Source organism: Geotrypetes seraphini, chromosome 2, assembly GCF_902459505.1.
Source record: "Geotrypetes seraphini chromosome 2, aGeoSer1.1, whole genome shotgun sequence".
Lineage (NCBI taxonomy): Eukaryota > Metazoa > Chordata > Amphibia > Gymnophiona > Dermophiidae > Geotrypetes > Geotrypetes seraphini.
The window spans coordinates 380,794,616-380,809,685 of NC_047085.1; the positions used below are offsets into that span (position 1 = coordinate 380,794,616).

General features: G+C 41.9%; 1 protein-coding gene across 3 annotated transcripts in view; it reads right to left on the reverse strand.

Annotated features, from left to right (window-relative positions):
* Nucleotides 1–15,070, reverse strand: part of RAB5A (RAB5A, member RAS oncogene family) — a 58,791-nt gene that overhangs the window by 21,049 nt on the left and 22,672 nt on the right. The window contains exons 2-3 of one of the 3 annotated variants that reach the window (XM_033930666.1): nt 12,356–12,545; nt 111–262 (exon numbers count right to left, since the gene is read on the reverse strand). In XM_033930666.1, coding sequence (XP_033786557.1) covers nt 111–262; nt 12,356–12,518 — 315 coding nt within the window. In that variant the 5' untranslated portion in view covers nt 12,519–12,545. Of the gene's footprint in view, nt 1–110; nt 263–12,355; nt 12,549–15,070 lie in introns of all 3 variants that reach the window. The other 2 variants (XM_033930667.1, XM_033930665.1) reach the window with 2 other exon arrangements.

Here is a 15,070-nt window from a genome sequence, read left to right on the forward strand (position 1 = left end):
GTCACAAGAGAAAACAAACAAGGCAACAAAACTAAGGGAAAGAAAAAAAAAAAAAAGGGGAAAGTTGGCAGCATTTTAATATTAGAACAATAGATATATAAACAGCTTACCTCATTCGTTATATCATATACGACTATAGCCGCTTGTGCTCCTCTATAGTACATTGGTGCTAAACTATGGTACCGCTCCTGACCAGCTGTGTCCCAAATTTCAAACTTTACAGTCGTATCATCGAGACAAACAGTCTGGGTTAGAAAAGCAGCTATAAAAACAACAAAACAGTGGTGAAGGAAAATTCAGAATTTCACTTTTCTACAAGCCATATTTGAGTCTTCTTGGTAAGGGCACTTCACTGTGCTATATGGAGAACATGATTGGATGTCAGGTATGATCTAAATGAGGGACTTTCATCCCTGTTTTCAAGTATCTCTGAGCCACACAAGGTTTCAGGATATCCATAATGAATATACATGAGATTCACTTACATACAATGGAGATAGTATACATAAATTTATCTCACACATATTCACTGACTATTCTGAGAACCGACTGGTAGGGGTGGAAAGGAGTGTTAAGCGCTTAAAGATAGAATTCAGGACCCTTGAGGTATAGATAGTGTATTCAAGCCCTAAAGAACTGTTTCAAAAACAGTGCAAGATAATTTTAGGTATCTAAGGGCTAGATTCACTAAGGACATCGATCATGTCCCGACCAGTTTTGACCTCCGACCCGATTCACTAACCTCTGTGCCGATCATCCTCCGATTCGATCCCAATCCGCGCATGCAAATGAGGGGGAATGGCATGCAAATATAGGCAGGCAGCGATTCACTAAAAAAAAGAGGAACACCGACTGGGCTTGCTGATTCCAAAACAAGCGACTGCTGAGGGCTAGTCGCACATGTCCCTGCCGACTCTCCTGCTCCATTGCCGCCCTGAAATCCCTAACTTCCAGCCCTGCTTTCTGCCCCAACCAACTCTTCTGCCCCAACTCTCTCTTCTCTGCCCTGCTCTCTGCCACGATTTGTTTGAGGCTTGTTGGCTTGTAAAGGTGCTGCCTCTTGGGAGGGTTCAATCCCCTCATCAACTGCTCACACATGAGAATCGGGGAGATTTGTTTAAATGATGGTGGATCTCTTTGGGATAACTCTTTTTGCTTTGGGTGGAAATGCAGGCTTTCCCGAGGATCTCGTTCCCTGGCCGTTGCAACCTCTCTGAGTGGGAGGTAAGGACTGGAATTTTGGGCTGTTGTGCTGCAAGGAGCGAGTGAGGGCCCTGGAAGCTGTCATGGTGGTGGGCAGGAGGTGGGGCCATGGGGGGAGCCAGCAGTGGGGGTGGGGAGATGCAGAGCCGGCCCAGCGCAGCAGCAGAGAGGAGAGGTGCGAGGCAATCCCAGGGAGCCCGGCTCACGCGAGCTGCGGCAGAGAAAGTGAACAGTTTGCTCCCTGCCACGATTCTGCTTGCCACCCCGTGCTCTCTGCCCCGACTCTTGCTGGCCGCCCCAACTCTTCTCTGCCCGAATTCTCCTCCCTTCCCTGCAGCACAAGCCTGTGGTTTTAACCTGCTTTAAACCCGCAGGTAAAAAAGTAAAATTAAAAAACACAAACACATACGCAGATCGTCTACAGGCAAAGTAGATGGTCTTTGCATACATCGGGATCGCTGGAGAGCGATCCATGTAGTTAGTGGGTGGCATTCCTCTGATCGCCCCCATTTGAATACAGGCCCGTTGTGAATCAGTCGGCCTGCCTCGGATTGGACACGGATCAGAGTGAATTGGGAAGGTTAGTGAATCTAGCCCTTTGTCCCAGACATCATCATCTTGTTTGCTTTCTCCACTAGCTAAACCGCCTAGATATAGATCAGTGGTCTCAAACTCAAACCCTTTGCAGGGCCACATTTTGGATTTGTAGCTTCTTGGTGGACCGCAGAAAAAATAGTTAATGTCTTATTAAAGAAATGACAATTTTGAATGAGGTAAAACTCTTTATAGTTTATAAATCTTTCCTTTTAGCTAAGTCTTAATAATAATATTGTAATTTATAGTTAGAGACATATGATCAAGAAACTGTTTTATTTTACTTTTATGATTATGAAAAACATACCGAGGGCCTCAAAATAGTACCTGGCGGGACGCATGTGGTTGCCGGGCCACGAGTTTGAGCCCACTGATGTAGATGGTATAAGGAGATTAAGTCCTTGCCTTGAATATCTTTTCCAGTAGAAAGGTATGTCATTCTGGACAAGCGGATTATCTCCTCATGGACGCAAGCCATAAGCAAGAGGGAATCAACTCTAGATTTTTTCTGTGATCCTCCTACTTCTCTGGGAGCTCTACTGCCATCTGCAGTTAGTACCCAAGCATGCAAGAACTACATCAAAATTATGTGAAGTAAGGACAAAAATAGGAAATTTCCTAAACAAATCACCTGTTCTGCTCAAACATAATAACACTTGAACACTCAATAAACAACAGCCAACTACTACTACTAATTATCATTTCTGTAGCGCTGAAAGTTGTATGCAGCGCTGTACATTTAATAGATGGTCCCTGCTCAGAAGAACTTACAATCTAATTTGGATAGACAGGACATCTCAGGGTTGGGGAGATTCTGGTAGAGGAATGATAGAATAGGTATAGGTATCTGACAGCAGTGAATAGGAGTTAAGAGCTGAAAGCAGTTTAAAAAAAGTGGGTTTTTAGCTTGGATTTGAATACAGCTAGAGATTTAACATAACGTATCGATTCAGGCAGCCTGTTCCAGGTATACAGTGTGACAAGAAAGAAGGGATGGAGTCTGGAGTTGGCAGTGGAGAAGGGTACAGATAAGAGGGACTTACCCGCTGAATGGAGTTCACGAGGGGGGTTAGTGTGTGGTGGTGGAACAAAGGGGAAAATAAATGAGAAGAGATATTGGGGGGCTACAGAGTGAATGCACTTGTAAGTCAGTAAGAGGAGTTTGAATTGTATTCAGAAACAGATGGGGAGCCAATGAAGTGACTTGAGGAGAGGGATAATGTGAGAATAGCGGCTCTCACAGATTATGAGGTTGAACAGATTGAAGGGGTGAGAGATGGATGCATGGGAGGCCTCAGAAGAGTACGTTGCAGTAGGTTATTGAACAAAATGAATGCAATGGGACTAGGAGAAACATTGACTGCATGGGTTAAAGACTGGCTCAGTGGTAGACTTCAGAGGGTGGTAGTAAATGGTACTCCCTCAGAAACGTCAAGTGACCAGTGGAGTGCCGCAGGGCTCGGTCTTGGGTCTGATACTATTTAATATCTTTGTACGAGACCTGCCCCAGGGACTTTGAGGTAAAATTACATTATTTGCCGATGATGCTAAGCTATGCAACATAGTGGACATCACAACCGTGCTCGACAATATGAGGTAGGACCTACTTTTACTGGAAAAATGGTCTAATACTTGGCAACTGAGTTTTAATGCCAAAAAGTGTAAGGTTATGCACCTTGGTAGCGGTAACCCCTGCAGAACATACACCCTGAATGATGAAATCTTAACAAGAACTGTCATAGAATGGGACCTGGGTGTAATCATTAGTGAAAATATGAAGACTACCAATCAAGTGGAGAAAGCTTCATCAAAGCTAGACAAAAGCTGGGCTGCATCCGAAGAAGTTTCGTCAGCCGAAAGCCTGAAGTTATAATGCCATTGTACAGGTCCATGGTGAGACCTCATCTGGAGTACTATGTTCAGTTTTGGAGGCCACATTATCAGAAGGATATGAAGAGGATGGAGTCAGTTCAGCGAATGGCCACTAAGATGGTCTCAGGACTCAAGGATCTCCCATATGAAGAATGTCTAAGCAGGCTGCAGTTATATTCTCTCGAAGAACGCAGAGAGAGAGGAGACATGATAGAGACGTTCAAATATCTTACAGGCCATACTGAGGTGGAGGAAGATATCTTTTTCCTTACAGGTCCCACGGCAACAAGAGGGCATCCGCTCAAACTCAAGGGTGAGAGACTTCATGGTAACATCAGAAAATAATTCTTCACTGAAAGGGTGGTTGATTGTTGGAATAGTCTTCCATGTCAGGTTGTCGAGGCCAGCAACGTGCTTGACTTCAAGAGACGATGGGATAAACATGTGGGTACACTCCAGGAAAATGCTTAGGGGGAGGGTTTTTTTAGGGGGCAGACTTGTTGGGCTGACGGCCCTTTTCTGCTGTCATACTCTATGTTTCTACGAGGTGATGAGAACATGGATAAGGGTTTTGGTAGTGTGTTCAGAGAGGAAAGGTCAGATTTTGGAAATATTATACAGGAAGCAACATGTTTTAGCGGTTTGTTGGATCCGAGCAGAGAAGGAGAAAGAGGAGTCAAAGATCACCCCAAGGTTGTGAGCTAACAAAACAGGGAGGAGGAGAGTGTTATCCACAGAAAGAGAGAACAGCGAGAAGGGGGAGATGAGTTTAGGTGGAAAGATAAGGCGTTCAGTTTTAGCCATATTCAGTTTGAGATGGCGGTGAGACACTCAAGTGGCAATGTCGGACAGGAAAGAAATGATTCGGACCTGAATTCCTGTAGAGATATCTGGTGTGCAGAAGTAAATCTGGGAGTCATTGGAGTAGAGGTGATATTGAAAACCATGGGAGGAGATCAGTGTACCACACATTCTGAACCAAACTCTCCCTGCCAAGCTCTGCACCCAACCCCACATTCATTGCCAGGTTCTGCACCCTGTCCCCCCTCTGGTGGTCTAGTGGTAGGCTGATATAAATTCTCCAAACTGACACATTTTGATCACTAAATTGAAAATAAAATCATTTTTCCTACCTTTGTTGTCTGGTGATTTCTTTCCTTCCTTCCTCAGGCCCCAAAATTGTTCCTTCCTTCCTCCCTCCCTCCTATGATCCCCTCACTGCCTTCCAGCCTTTGTCTGCTTCCCCCCCAACTCAGGCCCAACAATTGTCCCCTCCTCCCTCCCTCCTATGTTCCTCTCACTGCCTTCCAGTCTCTGTCCTCTTCTGCCCCCCACCAAGCCTGACCGCCCGCTGATTTTAATTGCCTCCCGCTGCTGACGTTCTGAGGACATGTCCACGAAGCAGCAGTGGCGGGCGACGACGACGCTCCTGGCTAAAGCAGCGGGTCGAACTAGTCAGCGCAGCATCAAGAGCAGCCCGAGATTGAGGGATCATCGGGGACCCAGCGGCGCTTCACTCCCTCCAAACTGAACAAATTGCTGGGAAGGGCCATTGGCTGGCCCGGACCTTCTGTCCGACGTCAGAACTGACGTCGGGGGTAAGGCTTCTGGGCCAGTGGCATGCAATTGCTGCACCTGCCTGGCCCTTCCCTTTCTCTACTTGCAGTGAGTGACCAGTAGCAGCGGCAGTGGACGAGGGGCGGGTGCCGATCTAAACTTTTTTTGGGGAAAAAAGTGCGTCTTATGGAGCGAAAAATATGGTACTTCAAAAATTCAGCTTCCTATTTTTGTGGACAGAGGTTATGGTTATATCTAGATGTGACTAAATCCACGCAGGAGAGAAGAAAGCAATTCCTAGCAATGAGAGAGGAAACTAGGAGCTAATTATTTATTAGCATATCCATGCAAATGTGTGATAACATATTTAGGCTTAAGATGTGTGTTTTTCCAGTCCTTTTTGGACCTCAAGAAGATAATAGTGGACACTGTATAAAGACAAAAAATTTAATGTAAAAGCCCAAGTTAAAGCCGTCTTTGCTATTTGTCTATGTTGAAGTACATTTTAGTAACGATTCTCCCAAATCTTTTTCTTAGTTCCTTCCTCTCCTTATTTTAGTGGTCTGAGGATGTGCCTATGTTTTCCCTTTTTTCCTTTTGTTTTTCTTCTTAAATATGTTTGAGTTTTAATATTGTGTTAGGCACTGTATTGCATTAACAAGTGGTATAACTTGTAATTATTTGCTAAAATTAAAAATAAAGTTAAGAAAAAAAGAACATATTATACAGAATTCTTCAGGGCCCAAAAACTAGCATCCAAGATACATACTTGGAGAAGAATAAACAGAATCAGACAGTAGACAGGCACAGGAAGGACAGGGCAAGGGTCCGGAATGACAAACCTATCTACTGGAAAATATATTATCAAGGTAAGGACATAATCTCTTTTTCCAGTGCAATAGGTGTATTATTCTGGACAAGCAGGATGTATAAAAGCAATCCCAGAAATCTAGGGCGGGCTGCTGGCCTGTAACACAGAGGAACCAAAAGCAGAGTTATCTCTTGCCACAATGTCCACCCTATAAAACTTTGCAAATGTGTGTAAAGTGGACCAAGTTGCCGATTACAAATCTCAGCTGGAGAGACTGCCCTAGCTTCGGCCCATAATGAACCTACACTCTTTATCGAATGCACTTTGATGGAAACAGAGACTATTTCCCACAGATAACATAGCCTGGCAAAATGGCCTTATGGATTCATCTAGAAATCGTGGCCTTGGAAGCGGGTGTGCCTCACTTAGTCAAATAAGTCAGCCCAAACAGATGATCAGAGATCCTAAACTCACTGGTGACTTCTAGATAATGAAGAAGCATTCTTCTCATGTCCAACCTCTTCAAAATATGTTTCTTAGAACCAGTGGACTAGAATACAGGTAAACGGACTTCCTGATTAATCTGAAACACCAAAACTACCTTTGGCAGAAAAGAAGAAACAGTGCGTAAGGAGACCGCAGTCTCCGAGATTCTAAGGAAAGGCTATCTACAAGAAAGAGCCTGGAGCTCTGAGACTCATCTCACCAAGGTCACAGCTACCAAGGAAACCATCTTTACCATAAAATCCAAGTGGGACACTCACAGAACCACTTTAAGATTCCATGAGGGAAATGCGATTTGAACAGCGGTCTGATATTGAAAGCACCTTTTAGAAATTTGGTGATGTCTGGATGAGATGCCAGCATAGGTCTGCAGTCTTGAGTTTAAAAACAAAAGAGCCCTGTGACTTGGACCCAAAGAGAAATCAAGGTGAGGCCCTTATCAAGGCCCACTTGGAGAAAAGCTAACACCACCAAAACCAGAGCTGAAAATGGATCCACGTATTCCTGGATGCACCAATACTGGAAAGTCTTCCATGCTTTAGCTTAGGCAGAAACTATAGTCAACTTCTTAGACTTGAAAAGGGTGGCAATGACCATTTCGGAATACTCTTTGTGCTCTAACGCTTCACACTCAAGAGTCATACCATAAGAGCAAAGCGATCCGGATCTTTCATGCATACTGGAACCAGCAAAAGGATGTCTGGATGCATTTGCAACTGGAAGCCTTGGCCTATGCAAAGATGCATCAGATCTGCGTACCAGGCGTGCACAGCCAATCTGGAGCCACCAGAATAAACTTCCCTGATGAGTTGCAATCTGTTGAAGGATTCGGCCTATTATGGGCCAGGGAGGAAAGACATACAACAAGATGCCCTGAGGCCAAGGCTGGACTACAGCGTCTAGATCCTCATGTCCAGGCTTGAACTTGTTGACTGAAGAACTTGTCTGCTTTCTTGTTCTTCACTATCACCCCAGCGCTGAATAATGGCCTGAAAAGCTGCTGTCGACAGAATCTACTCGCCTGAATCCAAGGTCTGTCCTGCTGAGGAAGCTGGCTTGAACACTGTCCACTCTTGCGACTTGCACTAGCGAGAGCACCTGGAGATGATGCTCCACCCAGTGAAAGAGCATGCAGGCTTCCAGATATAGAGATGCACTCTTGGTGCCTCCCTGGCAACTGACATATGTCACTGCTGTAGCATCAACCAGTGGCACTATTTTCTACGAAATATGATTATAGAATAAGGGTAACATCCATACACCACCTTTAAGTATGCTAGAATTTAAACCGCATACAATAAACACCTTATTCCTACTAATAATTTATAATCTGTCTTTTCTCTGATCCTCAGCGAGGCCACCACCCACTCAGTATTCACTCATAGTGAGTGGCTTTATGCCTCAAATCATCACTGGATCGATTTTAGTTTTATCGTTTTGACTTTTTTTTACTTTTTCAACTTTTTCATTTCTTCTACAAATATCATAACTCTAATATATATGAACTATGAGTACTTAGCTGTATGGTCTCAGTTCAGACAGGAGAGATATACCGACATGTTTCACCCATGTGTTTTCAAAGGTTATTTCAAGGCTATCACTCCCTATAATCATAGAAAGAAGATACTTGATCACCTGACCCAGCCAGTCCATACAGAAGCATTTGATAAATTAATTTTTAATTTTTAAATTATTTTTTTTAAAAACTCTCAACCATACTATCTTACCTCATAAGTTTAGACGCCATTCTAACAGACCATAGAGTTCAGTGAGAATGGTGAATCAACTTCCTTTTTCCTGTTTTAAGCCCGCCCTGGCCTCATCAGCTGACGTGACTAAAAACTTATCAACGACAGCGTCTGATATCAGGATGGGCTTCATCAACTATTTACCCATTATTTAAATATTATTTACTTTATTCCTTCACTTTTTAGATGACCTACAGCAGGACCCGCCCCCAGGATAGCCTCCCTAAACAAGAGTGGCCCATTCTAATTCATTATTCAACCCATATGGGGTTACAGTATTTAGACGATAAATCCAACTTTTAGAGACTTCTGCAGTTTCATTAGAGACAACCAAATGGCACATAGCTTGACCAATTCTTCTGAAAGGGCATCCAATGCCCCTAAATCAGCACCCCAACTGAGGAGACTGGCATCTATCGTTACAAGAAGAGCAATGCCCCTGGAGAGGGACTGAGGATGGAGCCACCACAGCAGAACAAATAATCCTGGCTTACGTGAAGAAGGGAAAATCTGCAGGTGGCAGTAGAGCTCCTAGATAAGGAGGATTCTAGTGGGATAGTGGATTCCTTCTGCATATAGCTCGCGGCCATGGGGAGATAACCTGCTTGTCCAGAATGACACACCTAGTGCACTGGAAATAAATTTTTTAAATAAATAAAGACGATTTCCAGTGACAAATTTAGGAGATGGCTTTTTGAGGATGTATGCATTTGAAGATGTCTCAAGGACTTAGGTAGGAATATGGAGAAAAAAAAAATCCCAGTTTGACAACATGAGACCAGCTCATTTTGCTGCTCCAAAAATACTGGCTTTACAATGCTGAGCTCAATAGAAATTGTTTCTAACAGCAGGTTCCTAGTTATCTTGGGCACACATTTTGCTCAGGTTGGCATTTCATATTCCAGCCGTATTCCAGTCGGGTTTTCAGGATTTCCGCAATGAATATGCATGAGATCTATTTGCATGGACTGCTTTCAATGCATATTCATTGGGGAAATCCAGAAAACCTGACTGGAATATGGTTCTCGAGGACCGGAGTTCCCTACCCCAATGTGAGTAGGCCATTTTTAACACAGCCTGTTTACGTGCAAAATATGCTTTGAAAATTGCCGTTAAGTGCACAACACTCAATGGGGATATCCTCAGAATTTTAGAGACTGCTGCAACTTTTCACTTTATCCTCCATCTAGCTAAGTGTTTCAGTGGACATCTGAGGTCATGTGACTTTTGAAACACTAAACAGTATCATGTTGGATAAGTTTAGGAAGCACTGCTTGAAATGGTATAAACTACAAAAGCTATATCATCCCACAAAATAGTACACAACATTGTGTTTGTAAAGAAAAGGATTTTCATGACATATCTACAGACAAAACAAAATGATTGACAGAGCAGTTTCAGAAGGTAAGTGTTTGGGGGTGTAAACAATGAGTTTCAAATGAGAACACAGTAAAAATATCAAAGCAAAATCAAAAAGGGCTGAGGAAAAACAAATGCAACTTATAATCATTTGGTAAATTTCTATGTTTACTCTAAAGATTATTACAGAAAAGAGATATTACTAACCCTACAACTCTCCCCACAAAAAGTGTCATGCATCAGCATGGAAGTGATTCCTCTACTGATTAACATCCATTAAGTGCTCTCCTACATGACATAACCATTAAACATCTTTCAAATAGGTTCAATGAATGGATGAAAATATTACAAAGCTTTTGGGGTAAGCGAGGAGAACAGCAGTCAACAGACTTACCTTGAGCAACAAAACAAAACAAATTTTAACACCCCCACTAAGCATTCTGATTACTTTTTGTTTCTTTAATTAGTTGCATTCTGAACACCTGAACAATAATCTGCAACCCTTAAATCTACTCAACTGCACACATTAGCATGGTACTGAACTGTAAGCTTCACAAATGAAAAGTAAATCTGATGTGAAGAACTACAGAGTTCTGTGAGAGAAAAAATGGTTTCCAGTAAAACACACAAAGCATAATAAGTGAGTTTCTATAGCTAATATTTAGCAGTCGTTAGCTATTCATCCAATTCATTTTCCTTGCACATCCCAAGTTTAAATTAAGAAATTAAGCTACAGCTGAATATTACATACTGACTGGTCTTTATTTGACAAGCAAATGTGGAGCTTAGTTTCCAAAACCTCTGAAGGTTTGCTACTGCCACTAAACATAAACAACGTTAATGATGGGGAGGGGGGTGGGAGGTGGGTGAGATAAATCATTTCGAATCATGATTACTCTTAAGTTATGATAGAGAATGACATGCAGCTGAATATTCCAAATACAGTCAGTGCAGTTTTAAACATACCTTATATATTCAGTTTCTGTGGAATAAAAATAGGTGTTAAGGTTAGTCTTGGGGTAGTTTTGGACTTATAGGCTATAGGGAAGTTAGGTTAAACTTGAGCTTTCCTACATAGCTGTCTAGACCAGACTTGAATTCTAGTTTCTTAAAGAGAATTAAGCTGTCAGTTATGAAGACAAATCCTACATAACAATGGATTTCCTGGATATTAAGAAGAAGAGGAGGAGGACATGGAGAATGAGACTGTGAGAGAGAACTGGTGGCTTCCTGCCCTGCAGAGGAACTGGAAAGATGTGCCATGTTGGGAAGGGGGTGGGGGGAACGACAATCTCTTCCTGGGCAGAGGTAAGAAATGCTGCTACAATGAAATTCTGTTTTAAATCAGACTCTCTTTAGAGCAGTACTAGTCTGACAGCAACTGCCGTGTTTCCCTGAAAATAAGACCTACCCCAAAAATAAGCCCTAGTCCCGGGATTCGCCGACAGTTCCCCTTCCCTTCCTCCCATCCCTTGTGCAGCCGAATCCTTAGGCGAGCACTGCCCCCCCCCCCACTGAAGCCGTGCATCCGAACCCCCATCCTTCCGTCCCTCCCTCCCATCCGAACCCCGCTGACTGTAAGCAAGCCCTAGTACATACGTCCCTAAGCAGCTCTGGGCCGGCAGCACTCTAAACAGGCTGCTTTGGCTTTGTCCACCTATGAATTCAGGAACGCGGCAGAGTGAATTCATGGGCGGAAAAGGCCAAAGCAGCCTTTTTAGAGTGCTGCCGGCCCACCGCTGCTTAAGGAGGTATGTAGGGCTCGCTCGCGGTTGGCAGGGTTCAGGTGGGAGGGAGGAAAGGATGGGGATTTGGCTGGGGGGCTTGAGGGGGTGCTTGCTCAAGGGTCCTGCTACATGAGGGATGGGAGGAAGGTAAGAATAGAAGCTGGGTAAGGGTCCTGCGGCACGAGGGATGGGAGGAAGGGAAGGATAGAAGCTGGGTAAGGGTTCTGCTCATGAGGGCTGGGAGGAAGGGAAGGATAGGAGCTGGGCAAGGGTCCTGCTGCACGAGGGATGGGAGGAAGGGAAGGATAGGAGCTGCACATGTGGGAGAGAATAAGGAAAGAGGAAGAATTGGAGTGAAGGAGAAGAAGGGTGAGATGATCATTACATACCCCGAAAATAAGACCTAGCATGTTTTTTGGGCATAAAATTAATATAAGACACTGTCTTATTTTCGGAGAAACACGGTAGCAAAGTTCAAGTTCATTCACTAAACAAGGGGTAGACTAGAGTAAATACATAGTATTGACTGTGTGGAAACATTAAACGTAACATCTTACCGAGACACAGAGATTGTAAGTTTATATTTCTTTAATTAATTAAGATGGTTAATCTGTGCTACTATTGATTTGAGCTAAATAAAGCCAATTTTAAATCCCAACCACCTCTCATATACATATAAAGCATAGCACTGAGAAGGTATAAACATCCCATTACAATTGGTGGGGAATGCGGACATCATAAATTTTGAGAGGATCTATTTTGTAAATACCTTTTAGTGCTGTATTTACAAAGTATTGATTTGTTCCTTGGATTGGATGCAGGACAGCAAACAGAAAAGGCAAAACTGAATACATACACACAAGGTATAGATTAACTAATGCCAAGCGACATATAAACAGCTGAAAAGAAAGCAGTAACCACCGAGGAGAGCAAAAACTAGTGTCAAAAGAAAAATGCATAAGACAAACATTTCTGCTCACCTCCAATTGTACTCTCTTGGAACTCGTGGAACTGGCCTTTTACAAAACGGAGCACTAAACTTGATTTGCCAACAGCTGACTCGCCAAGAAGCACTAGTTTGAACTGACATATTTTACTTGCAGTGTTCGGCCCATTGGGTCTAGAAGCTCCTCGATTTGCCATGTCCTAAACTGGAAGAATTGCTGGTTTCTCCCAAAATTAAAAAGAAAATAAATTAAAAAGATATAAATGTCAAAGAACTGTTCTATCTGCAAGAACCTATCAAATCAATAAAAGTACTTAAAGTTTTATCAAATGCAGAAAACACATTTGGCAATGACACCATGGACCAATGCAATAAAATATTTTCCATATAAAAAAATGCAAAACAACAGTTTATAACTTTATAACTTGAAGAGCTGACTATATTTCGATGTTAATGTATGCCATTACTATGCCATCTATGACCTTTGACCCTTATTTTCAGGCACTCTTTGCTTGCTTTGAAAAATAAGTCCAACTTTTTCAGGGGGTCTGAAACATGCTTTAATAGAGTTAGTTCGAAAATTTTTCAAGAATATTCTTTTTTGTAAAAGCTGGTTAAAAATACCCAATTTTTGACATTTCTTATAAAAACACAAAACTTTAAATTGAAATTATAAAGTATTGAGATTAGCTTATAAGTTTAAATTGTATATTTGAGAACAAAGTCATGTCACAAAATGACAGACAAACTTTTATAGGGTTAGCTTCATTATTTCAGGAGCCAAAGAAGACTAAACTTTGACATTTTTCAACACGATCCACTTTGAGGCTTTTTACGAAAGTCAGTTTCAAAAAATGAAAATCTGCATTAGTTTGATTTAACAGATTGTAAAAAGTTGAATAAAAGTTGTAAAAAGTTGCCAAGTTTCATTTGTTTAGCTTCAAATATCAAGGAAATATTTTGACTCAAAGTTGCCAAAATTGTGCAGGGATACAGTACATGGTCATAGTATGGTATCAAACAAAAGCTATATCTCCACAAGTATTCAACTGGTGGATCTTAAACTTTACCAGAGTTCATTTGGGACATGTAAGATTCAGCATATAAAGTTCCATCACTTGCCATGGAATGACCTATTACAACAAGTTTTACAGTATATTATATTACTCATACTTGGGGTTCTTTTTTTTCCTTCTTCATTTTTTTAGTTGGACTGTACTACAAGTGGGTGTTTCCCTTCCTGCCAGTAGAGGGATATAGAGAAACTGACCTTTTCCAGTGGTATATCCGATTGCTGTGCTCAGCAGAAAACTCAAGTACTTATCTGCCAAAGCAGCAAAATGCCCCCAACTGTAAAGCACACCCACACCCCATCAATCACTGAAGCTATTATTATTGTGCTTCAAAACACCCAAAAGACATGCCAAGCAAACAAATATGGAGACCAAAACAGATTCATAAATTAAAAGTTCAGAACAATTGAATCGGTTAAAAAAAAAAAAAGGAACAAAATTTTACTGGAAGATACAAGCACGAAAAAGAATCAAAACAAGGAATGTTAAGCTGTTCAGCTCTCTTTTTGGGGGCAAGGAGTCTACTAGATTACCCAGAGAGCACATTATGAAAAGTACAGGGCTATGTAAGAGCTGATGTGGCTACCAGTTGTGGGTACACGCCAGATGGTAGTTTTGAATGCCGCCATCTTTGTCTTGAAGTAGTTGAGTATGATGGTGGATATAGAATAGGTATGTGAAGTTTTAGTAATCTTTTAGGAGGTTGTGTAAAAGTTTATACTCACTTTCTAATAGATATTTTTGATATTACTGTAGGGACAATGCCTTCAAAATCCTTTTGGCGAAGCATGTCAGCAAGAGTTTCCCTACTCATCTGACCACTAAGTTAAGTAAAATATTTAAGCTGCTTAAAGTGTTTATATGAAAGAAGATTAAATGGGAAAAGATAATTGAAACAATATACATTTGTGAGAAAATATATCTAACAAATAAGAGCCAATAGGAGTGGGCACAAAGCTTAAGGCAATGAATTGCTTGAGCCTTAAGAGGTATTGCTTGAGGTTCTGGGGGAAAAAAAACGATACACTTGTGGATATTAAAGCGTGTTATATATATAAATAATATATTGATACATGATTTGTTAGAAAAATGTATACAAAGCATCTAGTGAGATAGAGGAGAATCCACTAGCCATTACTGCATAATATATCTCTTCCCCAAAAGACATGTTCGCACCCCCCTAGACCTAGAATATGTAAGAGATGGATTTGCATGCACTGCCTCCTTGAGATGCAAATGTATCTCAAGCATATTTATTGTGGATATCCTGAAAACCTGACCTGCCTGTGGCTCTCGAGAATTGTTAACTGCCTACCCTGCCCTAGACTGTGGACCACAAATCACTATTTTCCCAAACAACATACCCAAAGGAGACAGAATAATATGTTTACCCAACAAACCCTCCAAGTATCTAGTAAGTTGAGACCAAAAAATTAGATTCCTGGGATAGCCTCACAAAGCATGTGTAAATGATCTCCATCTCCCAGGCACTTGGCACAATAAGATGATGTAGTGCTCCTAGCCTGGTGTGCCTGTGTTTGGGAGAAATGTGCTCTAGTTAAATGTTCTAAAATAGTATTCCTCTGAGAACAGCACTACATGTAAATTATGGGGGGTCTTACTAAGTAACTGGAGAAATCATTTGCCAAGTCCTAATTGTAAAGCCCATCTATGAA